Source organism: Serinus canaria, chromosome 6, assembly GCF_022539315.1.
Source record: "Serinus canaria isolate serCan28SL12 chromosome 6, serCan2020, whole genome shotgun sequence".
Lineage (NCBI taxonomy): Eukaryota > Metazoa > Chordata > Aves > Passeriformes > Fringillidae > Serinus > Serinus canaria.
Window position 1 is genome coordinate 2,186,178 of NC_066320.1, and position 13,114 is coordinate 2,199,291.

The 13,114-nt window shown below is 54.0% G+C and overlaps 1 protein-coding gene across 1 annotated transcript in view; it reads right to left on the bottom strand.

Moving 5' to 3' along the window:
• CDH23 (cadherin related 23) overlaps positions 1-13,114 on the bottom strand; it is a 181,110-nt gene that overhangs the window by 55,998 nt on the left and 111,998 nt on the right. Inside the window, 8 exon segments of the mRNA XM_050976130.1 lie at positions 244-351; positions 2,361-2,473; positions 2,823-2,939; positions 3,158-3,230; positions 6,169-6,296; positions 6,381-6,486; positions 7,025-7,262; positions 7,782-7,846. Coding sequence (XP_050832087.1) covers positions 244-351; positions 2,361-2,473; positions 2,823-2,939; positions 3,158-3,230; positions 6,169-6,296; positions 6,381-6,486; positions 7,025-7,262; positions 7,782-7,846 — 948 coding nt within the window.

Below are 13,114 nucleotides of genomic sequence, written 5' to 3' on the forward strand. Positions count from 1 at the left end.
CTAAGAAAAGGAGGATTTGGCCAAAATCCACACAATTTGGAGAGGGGAAAAAAAAAATCATATCCCAGGGAGGGAGAAGAAACACAGGGGATGGTCAGCAGCGGGGAGGCTCAGGAGAAGGTTTTAAATGGAATTCTGCAGGATGGCGCTGGACTGAAGGTGACACTGGTGGCACCCGTTTGGAGGTGACCCCCCTGCTCCAGCCAAGCCTTGGGGGCAGCCATCAGCCTGGCTGACACGTACCGTGGTGACATCCGAGTTGGGGGGGGTCATTTCCACCAGGTTGATGAAGTATGGCTCGTCCTTCCAGGTGGGATAGTTGTCATTGATGTCCAGCAGCGTGATGTTCACCTGCGGGAGAGCAAGGGAGCAGAGCTGCTGCAGGAGGCACGGGGTGTTCCTGAGGTGTGGGATGTCCCCTGGGTGGACCCAACACTTGTTTCAGGCTGTGGCAGAGTCACCATCCCTCAGGGGATTTAATAGTGGTGGCACTTGGGGACGTGGGTTAGGGCAGTGCTGAGGGAACGGCTGGACCTGATCCTCTCAGAGACCTTTTCCAACCTCAATTATTCTATGGTTTTGGGATGCTGTGTTCAACCCTCTGGAGGGAAAACCTGCAAAAAAAATCAACATCCTGCAACTTTGCAGCCAAGGCTCCTTGGGCATGGCTGCACTGGGTTTTGTTTGTGTTTATCTCAGTTAAGAACAACCACGGGGCACAAGGTGTGTCTTCAAACAGCTCCTTCAATGGAAGGGGGATGAAAATCAGTGGGGGAGAGGATGCAGTGGGAATGTGGCAGGAAAGGAAGGAAAAATCCCAGTGGCTGGTAAAAAGCAACAGGAAAAAACCAAGAATAAATGGGAAATCAGGTGAGGGTACATTACACAGGGGGTGGGAGGTGCAGAGACAAGAGCAGGGGCGAGGATGCTGCCCTGAAGTGTTGCCTGTCTTCATTTTCCCTGTGACAAACGGCATCCCAGTGACAGCAGCGAGCCTGTGGGACGCCTCTTGCTGCATCTCTCACCTCCCCACAGCACCCATTTCTCCCCAGGTGTCTGAGGGAAAGGGCTGCAGCTCCAGGGCAGCCCTCAGCAGCTCCTAGTGGAGCTTTTCCTGGGATTCTGTGTGTCCCACTGTCACACCAGGCTGAGCTGCTGGTGCCACCCCGTGGCAGACAAGGCCACTCTGGACACCACAGCCTCCAGGAACAAGCCAAGGCACCACGGTGGTCCCTGGGGAAGATTGCTGACCCACTCCTACTCTGAGCAGCTCCTGTGCTTTGCATCACCTGGGGACATTGCAAGGCCCCTGAATGGACCTTCATTCCTGATCAAAAATTGTTATTTTGAGTGCCAGGTGTATACCCCAGCAGACAAACTTACTCTGCTGCCCTAGTCCCACTGAGTTTTAATATTCTTTAACATTTTAGGGATCAGGAGGCACATTTTCCCCCCTTGATTTGCCTTTTAACAAGGCAATTAGGAGAACACAATCCCATCTGGAGCCCCAGAGGAGATCTCAGCACTCCACAGTCCATGCTGGTGCCCAGCCAAGGCCATCACATGTCTCTGGGAGGTTCCACAGGGAGCTCCCAGTCTGCTACCTCAGACCTCCTGATGGACAATTCTTTTAGGGCTATTCCTCAACACAACCACGAATTTTTCTGCATCCCCCTGTGTCGTGTGGGACATTTCTCCTGCAACCCAACCGGGCATCCCAGGAGCAGGAGCATCCAAATGAACGAAATGTCCAAAGAAATGTGATGCCATGAGCAGTGAGAGAGAGAATCATGGAATAGTTAAGGTTGGAAAAAGACCTCTAAGATCATCAAGGCTGGATCCTTGGCTTTTGATCTTCTGGTATTTCCTGTTGGCTTGGCCAACAATGGGGTTCCCTGAGGCCTGAGAAGGGCAAGGCAAAGCACAAGGCTTCAAGGTGCAGCTCCACCAGAACCTTCCCAGGAGCACAGGCATTCCAGACTGGCTGGAAACCCTTGGCCCATGTGAACAGACTAAGGAATAATCACCTGTACCTGCAGGCTCTCCGAGTAAGCCCCTTCTGGAGAGGAAAATAGGGAGGCGAACAAAGAGAGCATTCTGCAGGTGAAATAGGACTCATTACCACATCCACAGGCCCTGGGAAGTCAAGTGCCTCCTGTGTGAGTGGTTTTCCAGGAAAGCAAGCTGATTTCAAAGGTCTGCACCACTTGGACAGTCATTTTGGGAGCCACAGTATCGGTGGTGCGGAGGGCAGGAGCCATTGTGTGCTCTTCAGACAGCAAAAATAAACCCCTGCAGCTCTCCACAGCCCCAGGTGGGCAGCAGTGGCTCAGGGAGATGGGAATGCTTCCCACACTCACCATAGCAATGCCTGTCTTCTGGTGGTGCCCCACGCCTCCATCCACTGCCCGGACAATGAGGATGTACTCGGATTTGGCCTCCCGGTCCAGCAAAGAGGTCGTGGTGATTTCTCCTGCAGCCACAGGGGATGACAAGGTCAAAAAAGAAACAGTTAAAACCAAGGTCTGGACAGTCCACAAATGGGTCCTTTTTTTGGATCCAAAAGCAGCTTTTTTGGATCAGGCAGCTCCTGAACTGACAGGAACCTTCACAGCCAAGCCTTTCCTCAGGCTGAGGAGCTGAGTTTCCACGGATGCCTCTGCTGAAGCTCTCAGGCTGACTGAGCAAGTGGTGGTGCCTGAAATCTGGTGAATCCCTCAAACTGTGGGACTCCTAAGCAGGCTGACTGGGGGAGAGGAGGGAAGGGTGGGGATGAAAGAGGGAACTGAAAGGAAAAGGGCAGAGCACGTGCAGAGGCTCACCTGAGCGAGCGTTGATCCGAAAATGCGAGGAGCCCTCCAGGGAGTAGATGATTGACTCCTGCCCGTACTCCCTGGACCGGTCCATGTCCGTGGCATTGAGAAACAGCACTGTGGCTCCTTGGGGGAGGCAGAAATGAGGACAGGCATGAGCCAGAACTGCCCCCACGCTGCTCCTGCAGGTCACGCAGACAAGCGGTCCCTTCTCCCATGCATGCACAAAGTGACCAAACCCCCAGGGCCCACAGCTATGAGACTTTACCTCCCCAAAAGGGATCACCCACCCCATTCAGGGCCCTCCTGGGAGCCCAGAGAAGCAGCAGGGGTGTGCCCTGTACCTGCCATAATGTCCTCCATGACAGTTATCACGTAGGAGGGCTTGCTGAACGTGGGGGGGTTGTCGTTTTCATCCTGAAGCAAAGAGAAGGTCGAGAGGCTGGTTGGGAAAAAGGCAAAATGGCCAAGCAGCTGCAAGAGTGGGTATGGGGGTGCCCCTGGGTGGCTGCATCTCAAGGTGTGACCAGTTCAGGATGCCAGCAAGGGAAAGGTGGCCCTGGGGGGCTGAGCAGAAGGTTTCACTGTGGAGGCAGCTGAGATGATTGCTGAGGTGAGTGACTCTGCTGACCCTGCACTGGGGATGGTACCGACCTCCCCAGCACCTCATCAGCCAGCACAGGGCTGAGGAACCACCACCACTGAGTGAGGAGCATATTCTGGGCTGCTCCTGACTCTACCACAAGCCTGGGAAGCCTCAGGCACCACACAAAGCACCACATGGAGCATCATGCACATTCCTGAGCAGCACAGAGGTGACTCAGTGTTCCAGGTCGTCCTGGCCACAAGGTCATGAGGCAAACTGGGCTGGCCAGGGGAGCTGCTGAGCTTTGGATGCCTTCATTCCAGAGGAGGAATGTTGTGGATGCTTGCACAGAAATCAGCCACAGCATTTTTTGGGGGGGAAAGCTGGTTTGCATCCCCGATGTGCTCCCTCCAAGCCTGTCTTTGCCAGGGACTACAGCCATCCTGGAGGAAGCAGGCAGGAGCAGTTGCTTGCAACATACCTCAAAACAGATTTTGGACTGGTTTAAAGCTCCCCCAGGGAGCTTAAAATGCTGTTTAAACATGGTTAAAATCTGCCTTAGATGCACCAAACCCAACTGCCTATGGAGGGAAGGATGGATCTGCCAGGACATTCAAACACCGTTATGGATCTCTCCGTTTCCCTGGGGCTGCTCTGGAGATGATTTCTACCTGGAGACCACGGATGGACCTGCAGGGCTAGCTTCTCCTGCTGCCACCCAACCTGAGATTTGAAGCAACTTCACCTGCCAACGATGCCCATCGTGCTGCAATCAAATTGCCAGCCCCTGCTTTAGTTTCTGTAAGCAGGTGGTTTTTCATCAGCCTTTGAATCACTCAGCTTTGTGGCGCCTCCTCCGAGGGTAATGAGGAGCTTGCTGCCTGTCCTGGTGATGTCCTCGCCATCCCTCCTCCTCCTCCTCCTCCTCCTCCTCCTCCTTCTTCTCCTTCTTCCAGGGATCTGTGGAGCTCATCCAGGAGGCCTGGGCAGGTTAAAGGCACCGGAGTGCAGCTGGATGGGGCTGAGCTGGGGCTCCAGCTGGGTGGACACGAGCCAGAGCAGATGCTGTGTGGTGTCATTAATGTTCCTGAGATCATCAGGCCATGCTCAGCAAGGCCACGGCCCGGCAAGCCTAGTCCCAAGGAGGCAGGGTTTGCTTCTGGCTGGCTCTCCATCTGGCCAAAGCTGGCCTGCACCTGCCTTCTGCTCGAGGAGGACATTTCCCACTTCAGCCACAGGAGCTGCAAAGCACCCCAAGGCACCTGCAGCAACGCCAGACAGAGCCTGGCACTCCTCCACTCCCACAGAGGACAGTATCCACCTAACCAGCTAAAACCAGCTTCCTATGCTCTCCTGACCCTCAGCCTTCCTCCCAACTACCTCACCTCCAGACAGCCACTGTACCATGGAATCTGAGAATGGACTGGGTTGGAAGGGACACCAAAGCTCAGACAGTTGCCACCCCCTGCCATAGGCAGGGACACCTTCCACTGTCCCAGGTCACTCCCAGCCCCATCCCAACCTGGCCTTGAACACTGCCAGGGACCCAGGGGCAGCCACAGCTCCTCTGTGCCAACGCCTCCCCACTCTCACAGGGAAGAATTTCCTCCCAATATCCAACCTAAACCTCTCCTCTCCTCCAGTCTGAAGTTCATCCCCCTTGTCCTACCACTCCAGGCCGTCTCCAAGGATGCTGAGAGTGGCTGATGCTCACACCAGGCACTCAGCCCCTCTCCTGCAGGCACAGGCACGCCGTGAGCCGCCGGCTCATGGCCCTGAGCAGGGTGTCAGTGGCAGGGAGTGAGGCAAAAACTTATTAGCAGAGCTATTTCCTGGGATCCTGGCGCCGCGCGCGCTATTAGTTCTGACTCGGCGGCTCCTCTACAAAAGCGTATTGTCCCCTAATGGGAAATCTACAAGGCGAGTTTGACTTCTTTATTAAAAACCAACAACCAAAGGATGAAAAAAATCGCCTCCCTCCCCACTCTCTCCGGTTCTGCCTTCTCGCAGCTCTTGTTCCTCAAGTGCCGTCACAAAACACTTCCCCCTCATTTTCTTCCTAGTTTTTGGCTTTGATTTCTTTTCTTTTTCCAGCTGAGAGAAATTCCCTTTGGTGGAGAGAGGGAAAAGTGACAGCTACTTAAACCCTGCCAGCGTACAGACCCCACCCGGGGAGATGACCCACTGAAGTGTGGTCTTGAAAACGAGGTGTTTATGCTGTCGAAAGCCCAGTGTGGGAAGGATGTATTTAACCATCACTAGCTCCCTGGGCACTGCCTTGTTCCCCCTCTCTCGAGCACAGTGAGGGATCTGAAGGGGAGACGTGCTCATGAGACTTCATTCCCATCTTACAGCATCGCTGGCTTTATCTCCTTCACCTCCCCAGAGTGACGCTGCTGCCAGCCTGGCAGAGATCCCACAGCTGCGAGACTGACACGTTATCAACCAAACTGTCTCCATCACTGACACTTCCCTGCAGACACCCTCAAACCACAATGTGCCTCAAAGTGACGCGCTGATCTGATCTTCCCCAGGAACGCTGCAGTGCTTTGAGTCTCCCAGCAGAAACCCCTCCTCCAGAGGGATTCCCACACCGCTCCCGCTCCGCTCCTCACCCCACGGTTAGCTGTGGCCCCAGACACGTGTCATAGGAATCCACACATCCTCCATGGGGTGGGGTAGTCTTGATGAATTAATTGATGACTTAATAGCACTGCCACGGAGCAATTGCAGGGAGAGCACGAGGGGAATGGCAGGCCCTGTACTTACAAACACCTCGATGGTGACGGGGACGGTGCTGTTGAGCGGCGGGTTGCCGGCGTCCTTGGCCATCACCGTCAGGTAGATGACCCCGTTGGCCACCTGCTCGTAGTCCAGGGGGTGGTTCACGCTGATCACTGGAAGGATGCACAGTGGGGTGGTCAGGGCAGCAGGATGTGGCAGGTTCAGGGGTGCCCCTGGGTGCCAGGACCAGCACCTACCTCCGTACCCTTCCGACACCGTGATGTCGAAGTAGTCGCGGAAGGCAGACGCCTCCACGATGCTGTAGGAGATCTGGTTGTTTGGAGGGGAGTCCTCATCAGACGCCTAGAGTGTGAGCAGAGGGAAGACATGGGCATGGCAGCTGTGCCAGGGAGAGCTGAAGGGATGGGAGGTGCAGGGTGGAAAAGTGATGGAGGGAGCTGTGCCCATCAGGGGCCCTGAGGGAATCTGTAAACCAAAACCAGCCTCCTCTCACCTGCTTCTCTCATGCAAGAAGGAAACTGGTTGTTGGAACCTGCTTTGGAAGGCGTCTCTTACACCCATCACAGGCACTGATCATTTTAAACTGACAGGGGGAGGTTTAGATTAGATATCAGGTAGAAATTCTCCCCTGTGAGGGTGGTGAGGCCCTGGCACAGGTTGCCCACAGAAGCCGTGGCTGCCCCATCCCTGGAAGTGTCCAAGGCCAGGCTGAATGGGGCTTGGAGCAACCTGGTCCAGTGGAAGATGTTCCTGGCCATGGCAGGGGGGTGGAACTGTCTGAGCTCTAAGCTCCCTTGCAACCCAAACCATCCTGTGATTCCAACCCACTCCTGTCTCCCTCCTGCCCATGCCAAGCGGAGGAGCCACGGCAGTCCCTCACCCGGAGCCGGACCACCTGGGCGACGGAGGGCTCGTTCTCCCGCAGGGCTCCCAGGTAGGCCTCCTTCTGGAAGGTGGGGACGTTGTCATTGACGTCCAGGACGTTGATCCTGACGCGCCCCGTGGTCTCCTCCCCGCCGCCGTCACGGGCGATGACGGTCAGGGTGTAGCGCTGCGTGGTCTCGAAGTCCAGCCGAGCTGTCAGGATGATCACACCCGTGTCCTTGTCCAGGGAGAAGCTGAGGGGACAGCAAAGGGAGGGGAAAAAAGCCTTGGTGGCCACACACTGGAAATGGAGAAGCAGCAGCCTGACAGTGTGAAGTTCACGATGTTTTTCTGCGGGATGTTAGGTCCCAGAGCACCTCCAAGAGCTCCGCAGAGCTGAGCAGTGAGCAACCCTCAGTGCTGCTCCACGGGCAGAGAAAATGGGTGCAGAGGCCCCCAGATCTGTTCTGCTGGGCAGGCCCTGTATGCTCCCCAACTTTCCACCACAGGTGTTGCTCCAGGGGTGACAACTCGCTGTGGAACCACTTAAGCAGTGCTGGTGGTGCCTGCAGGTCCCACCTTAGCAAAGCAATTAAACGTGCTGAGCGTCAGAAATGTGCTGAGCTCACACCTCTGAGAGACAGCACAGACTGGGGATCGTAGGGCATCTCACAGGTAGGACATAACCAGTGTCTTTAATTGCCCTGTGACTGCCCAGTGGGGTTAGAAGAGGATTTTGGGGGGTCAAACTCCTGCTAGTCAGTCCCACTTACCGGTCAGGGTCATCGCTGAAGAAATAACTGACTTTCCCATATGTGCCCACATCATTGTCAGTTGCCTGGAAAACGTAAAATATAATTAATAAGTGAAGGTATTTATGGAAACATTGCATTGAACACACCTCTGCACACCTGGTGTGCTGCCTTTTCTCCCTCAAGAGCCGCAGGGCAGGGGCTGTTTGCCCTCCCCTGCTCATCCCTGACTCCCAGGCTGCTCTAGCTAACAGCTCTCCATCAACATTCCTCAGCATCTCTCCCAATACCTTTGGCAGTGGGAAGCATTACACCTACTTACTTTTCCTGACACACCAAGCTAACCTGGGAAGCACAGCTGAACTAAAAGTCTCCATGGATAATTCCTGAGGGCCACCCTTCCTGTCCCTGCTGGGACTCTGCAGCCACAGCTTGTATCCTTCCCCGTGCATTCTAAAGCTGTGCTGGGCTTGCTGGGCCTGGTTTTTGGTGGCAGGGGATGTGAAGCTGCTGGAAGCTTCCACCATGTCCAGCAGAGCAAATCCCTGATGGCTCTGAAGATGGACGTGCTGCTGGCCAAGGCTGGGCCAAAGAGGGATGATGGCAATGCCTCTGCGATGGCAGATTTTAGAAGAAGAGCAGCTGGAGGAGGCTGTGCTCCAGTGGAAGACTCAGTGGAGAGAAGAGTACTGCTCCCATGCTGGAGCAGCCTGTCCTTGGAGGACTGCACCCCCTGTCACAGCAGTTTTGGGATGATGTGTGCCTGTGGGAGGGACTTGGATTGCAGCAGGTGTGGTAGGAGTGCTGCTCATGAGATTTGGACCCATGCTGGAGAAGTTCACAGAGAACTGTCTCCCGTAGGAGGAACCCTATGTTCTCACAGGGGAAGAACTCCTCTGCCTGAGCCAAGAAGAAGAAAACCTCGAGTGATGAACTGACCCAAACCCCCACACCCTGTTCCTGCCCTGTCAGTGGGAAGAGGGAAGAAAAGATGCTTTTAAGGGCTTATTTTACTTCTCACTTTGTACCTGCCCTTGGAGTGTTTTCTCCCAGTCCTTAACTCATGAACCCTTTGTTAATTTTATTTTTCTCTTCTCTGCCCAGCTGTGGCAGGGGAAGGTGAGTGAGTGGCTTTTGTGACTGCCAGCGTCAAACCACGACAAGTGTAGAGGAATAAAAACCTATTGCACTTTAGAATGGCCCCCCAGGTAAAAATACAGACCTGCAAAAGCAAGGAATAGTGATTTTGCTCTTGCTTTCCACAAGGACAGCCCTTCTGGGGGTACAATCTGCTGCATTCCCACAGATGGAGTGGCTTGGGATGCTGTGGGATGCATCTACTCCACGGCAGCTGCTGGAGCTGGAGCAGGCTGGTCACGGCTAAATGACCAGCACCTTCTGGGGAAGGTGTTCACAACTCACTGTGTCAGCTCTGGATGAGCAAAGCAAGATTTATTTGTGTTTCAAAGTCTTTGCTCTAATGAATATATAAAATATGCATGAGTGGCAGCAGGAAAAAGGAGCAGGAAATTTTATTTTTAGGTGAGGAAAGCGGAATGCAATCCCCAAAATACCCTATTTCTCCCCCAGTATATTTTCTAAATTGAGTCCTGTCTGGATTACTTAGAGACCAACAGGTCTGTGAGGAAGCGGGGTCAAAGACACATTTTATGTCCAGATACCAGGAAAAGGCTGTATTTTAGGAGTGGCATGGAATACAGCCTGTTCCTGAAACCTTCCTGATTTATCCATGGCCTTGATTACCCTTGGCAGCAGAACAGGAGCTTGAGCACAGCTTTACCCCCGTGTGCTGCTCCCCTGCCACACCACGGGCTGGCAGAGAGCAAAAGGCAGGAAAACCAGTCAGGATTATTTAAGTTTTCCTCCCCAAACACTTTCCCAGGCTGAGAAGTGAGCTCCTGCTGCTTGGCAGCAGCTGAAGGGTGCTCTGGAGGATCCACCCTTCCTGACCTACTGATTTTGCTGATTTTCCTCTCCACGGCTGCGATGCGAATTCCTTTCCGTGGGCACTGGGATTGTGTTGGGTAAAATGGAACAAATCTGTGGAAATCTGCCTGGAGAGATGCCCAGAGGGTGAGCAGCACCCACTCCTGGGGGTCAAGTCCCTCTGGGGTACACCTTCCCTCCCAGAGGACATCCATGGAGGTGCTCTCCATCCCAGCCAGAGCGTGGCAACTCTTCCATATGGAAACACTTGGGCAGATGGGAGGGGGTCACCCCACGTTCTGCCCACACCAGCATCCTTCAGCCAACTCATTCTGGGCTTAATCCCTCATCCTAACACCTGCCACCAGCCCCTTTTTTGGGTCCTCTCTCCCCAAAATCCTTGAGTGCTTCGAGCACCCTCAGCACTGCCAGCCCTCAACTTCCAGCCAGGATTTTTTCCTGTCCATTACTTCTGTGCCCACGACTGCTGTGAGTCCCTCAGTTCCATTCATTCCTAAGTGGCTGGTGAGAGAGCAGAGCCCAGAAAAGCATTTTCCATGCACCTGGATGGGCTGGTGATGAGATAATGATTTACAGGGGGTCTGACAGTACCAGAAAGCACGGGCAAAACGAATTCCCTTCATTTGGCCCCATACAATTGCACTCCTAAGTGTTATTGCAGTGACAGACAACACTGGGAAAGTGTAATTTTCTTCTGACGAGAGGAAAAAAAAAAAAAGAAAAGATAGGGAAGGAGGAAGGTTAAAAGAAGGTTAGCGAGGAGGGAATGGGAGCCCTGGGGAGAGGGGAGCCAGGAGGGTGGCTGGACCACAAGCTGTGATGACATCAAAAGTGCCAGTGAGGCAAAAAGTCCCTCTCCTGAGGAGCCAGGAGGATGGGCAGCCTGACTCTGCCCCTTGCACCACCTCACCAGCCAGGCTAATTAATGTCCCTGATTTACACCAGGGAGGTGGAAGGTGAGGCTGGCTGGATGGCTTTCCTGGCAACTGAACATCATGGAGATAATGCTGGGCAATGGAGCAGGTTAGTTGAGCGTGACAGGGAACATGCTAAAAAAAAAAGCCAAACCACGCACGCTCAGCATATTTAATTTGGGATCTTCACCTGTTTCTGCATCACCAAGCTTTTTCCCCTCTAAGGGTAAAAAAGGATGCTCAGCTGCTCAAGCCCCCGGGGAGGCAGCACACATTCCCTTTGAGGGCTGTGGGGGAGCACACGCCTGCAGAACACCCCAAATCCCACCGAGCTGTCAGCAGTCCCAGGGTGCCAGCTGTTTTCCTGTGGCTTTTCCCAATCACTGAGTCGTTTTTCCCCACCCCAGCATGCAAGCATCCATCCCCACAGCCTGGGGGGGAAAGGCATCTGGCTGGAAGTTTCTCGGGGTTCCACCTGGAGAAGCAATCAAATGGCTTTTACGGCTCTCCTCTCCTGCCCGGAATATTAAAGCGGGATTTGCCCACTGGAGCCTGCAAAAGGGCAGGAGGAAAACGCAGGTCCACATCTGTACTTTTATGAGCTGTCACCAGCGCAGACCATTTCTAAAAAAAAAAAAAACCCACATTCGTGCAGCTAAACTCTGGGAGAGTGGCAAGGAGAGGAAGCCTGGATAACCCAAAGGATTAATTTACTGAGCTGCAGCATGGTGTGGGCACCCGGCACACAAATCACGCAAAAATACCCACGGCCCGGCTCTCTGTCCATCTGCATCCCCCAAGCACAAACATTTGGGATGTCCCTTTTTGTCCCACCGAGGGCCATCACATCCACCAGGCCAGCAGAGCAGGAGACAAAAGCGAGGAGCCGGCGAGCGGTTCTGCTCTCGCGGGCAAATCTGCAGGAAAGGGCATGTCGTCCAATTTGTTCAGGAAACAATAGCAATGTTTGACATGTCATCAGGATTGATGGAGCAGAAATTTACATGGGAGAATTCAGTTTTAAACAGCTCCACGGAGCTTCACCCGGTAATGGTTTAGACATTCATCATCCGCCAGACCCACTCAACGACTCCTTAAACTGCCGGAGATTAACTCTGCTCGCAGCAGCTTCAGGGAGCACGGCAGGAGGAGTCAGCACGGGCTTAAAGAACCAAGAAGAGCATTCGAGATGGCTCAGATCCCCCACGGAGCCCCTGGGACGGCAGTCCTCCTCCCAAAACTGTCAGGGCAGGGATGAGGAGCTGGAAGTTGGTTGCAGGGGTGAGCAGAGCGCATTGGAATGATGATCAGGGCTGCCATGGCTGAAGAGCCAAATCTTTCCCACCTTTCCCACCGGAGCAGGTCCCAGCTCTGTTTGTTCTCCTTTGCCCTCTTTGTTTTCCCTCCCTCACATGCACAAAGCAGGAAATAAAAATTGATGGGGAACAAATTGCTTTGGCCAGCAGCTCTCTGCTTAAAAGAGTTGTGGCAGGAAAGCAATTACAGGACGTCAAAAAGCTGTCAGGCTGCTGGAGTGACCGGGCAGAGCCTCGTCCCTGCCTGCTCCAGCAAGATGCCTGGCTTGGGAAAGCAAACAGAAGGAGGATTCCCATCTGCTTCCTAGGTTATTTTTTTTTTTTTTGGTTTTCTAGGAAAGATGTAGTTGCTGCTTGGGGCTGACTGGGCAGGCACGGGCTGCTCAGACAGTGGTACAGGAATTCCAGGGTGGGAAGCCATGCCCTGGCATCCGACTGATTTTTGGAGCCACGAAAACCTGCATGTATTAAGTAGGCAGCCATCCAAACATGCCTTCCTCAAGGCAACCTCAGGTCCCAGGGGAATAACAGCTACCTGCTGGTAGCCACTGGGATTGGGATTTGATTTGTGATTCGGAGGAGACAAATGTGAAGGGCCAAGGGCTTTCACGAGATGCAATCACCGGGCTGAGAAAGCTGAATGGAAAACCAATGGAAAACCTACTTAAAGTTATTATGGAATGACTTCAGTGGGAAAACAGCTCTTTTGTCAGCATTGCCTGGCCTGGCCGTGCTCTCCCCCAGCCTTTTACAGAGAGGCTGCCCGGTGGGAGGTGGCAATCAGAGCTGGTGGCTGGCTGGTTCTGGAGCCCAGTGGCTCCAGTGATTAGCTGGGAAGGAGGGAGTGGGGAATCAAGGCAATGCCGGGCTGCCACTGCTTCCCCAGCAGCTCCAAGGCCTGCCCAGGGCCAGCAGCTCAATTGGTGCTAATGACCCTGGAGGCCTGCGCTGAACCCGCATAGGGGGGAAAAATAGTCAATCAACCCCCCTGGGAATGGCAGAGCTTTTCCCCACCTCTTCTGCCAGCCACCAGGGAAAACAAGAGCCTTCCTGATTGTGTTTTATAACAGCAGCCCCTGCAACATCAGCTCCACACGGGCGAAGTTAACACTTGCCTGGGCAGCCGTGATTTAACGGGCAGTGATTTACCGTAGCC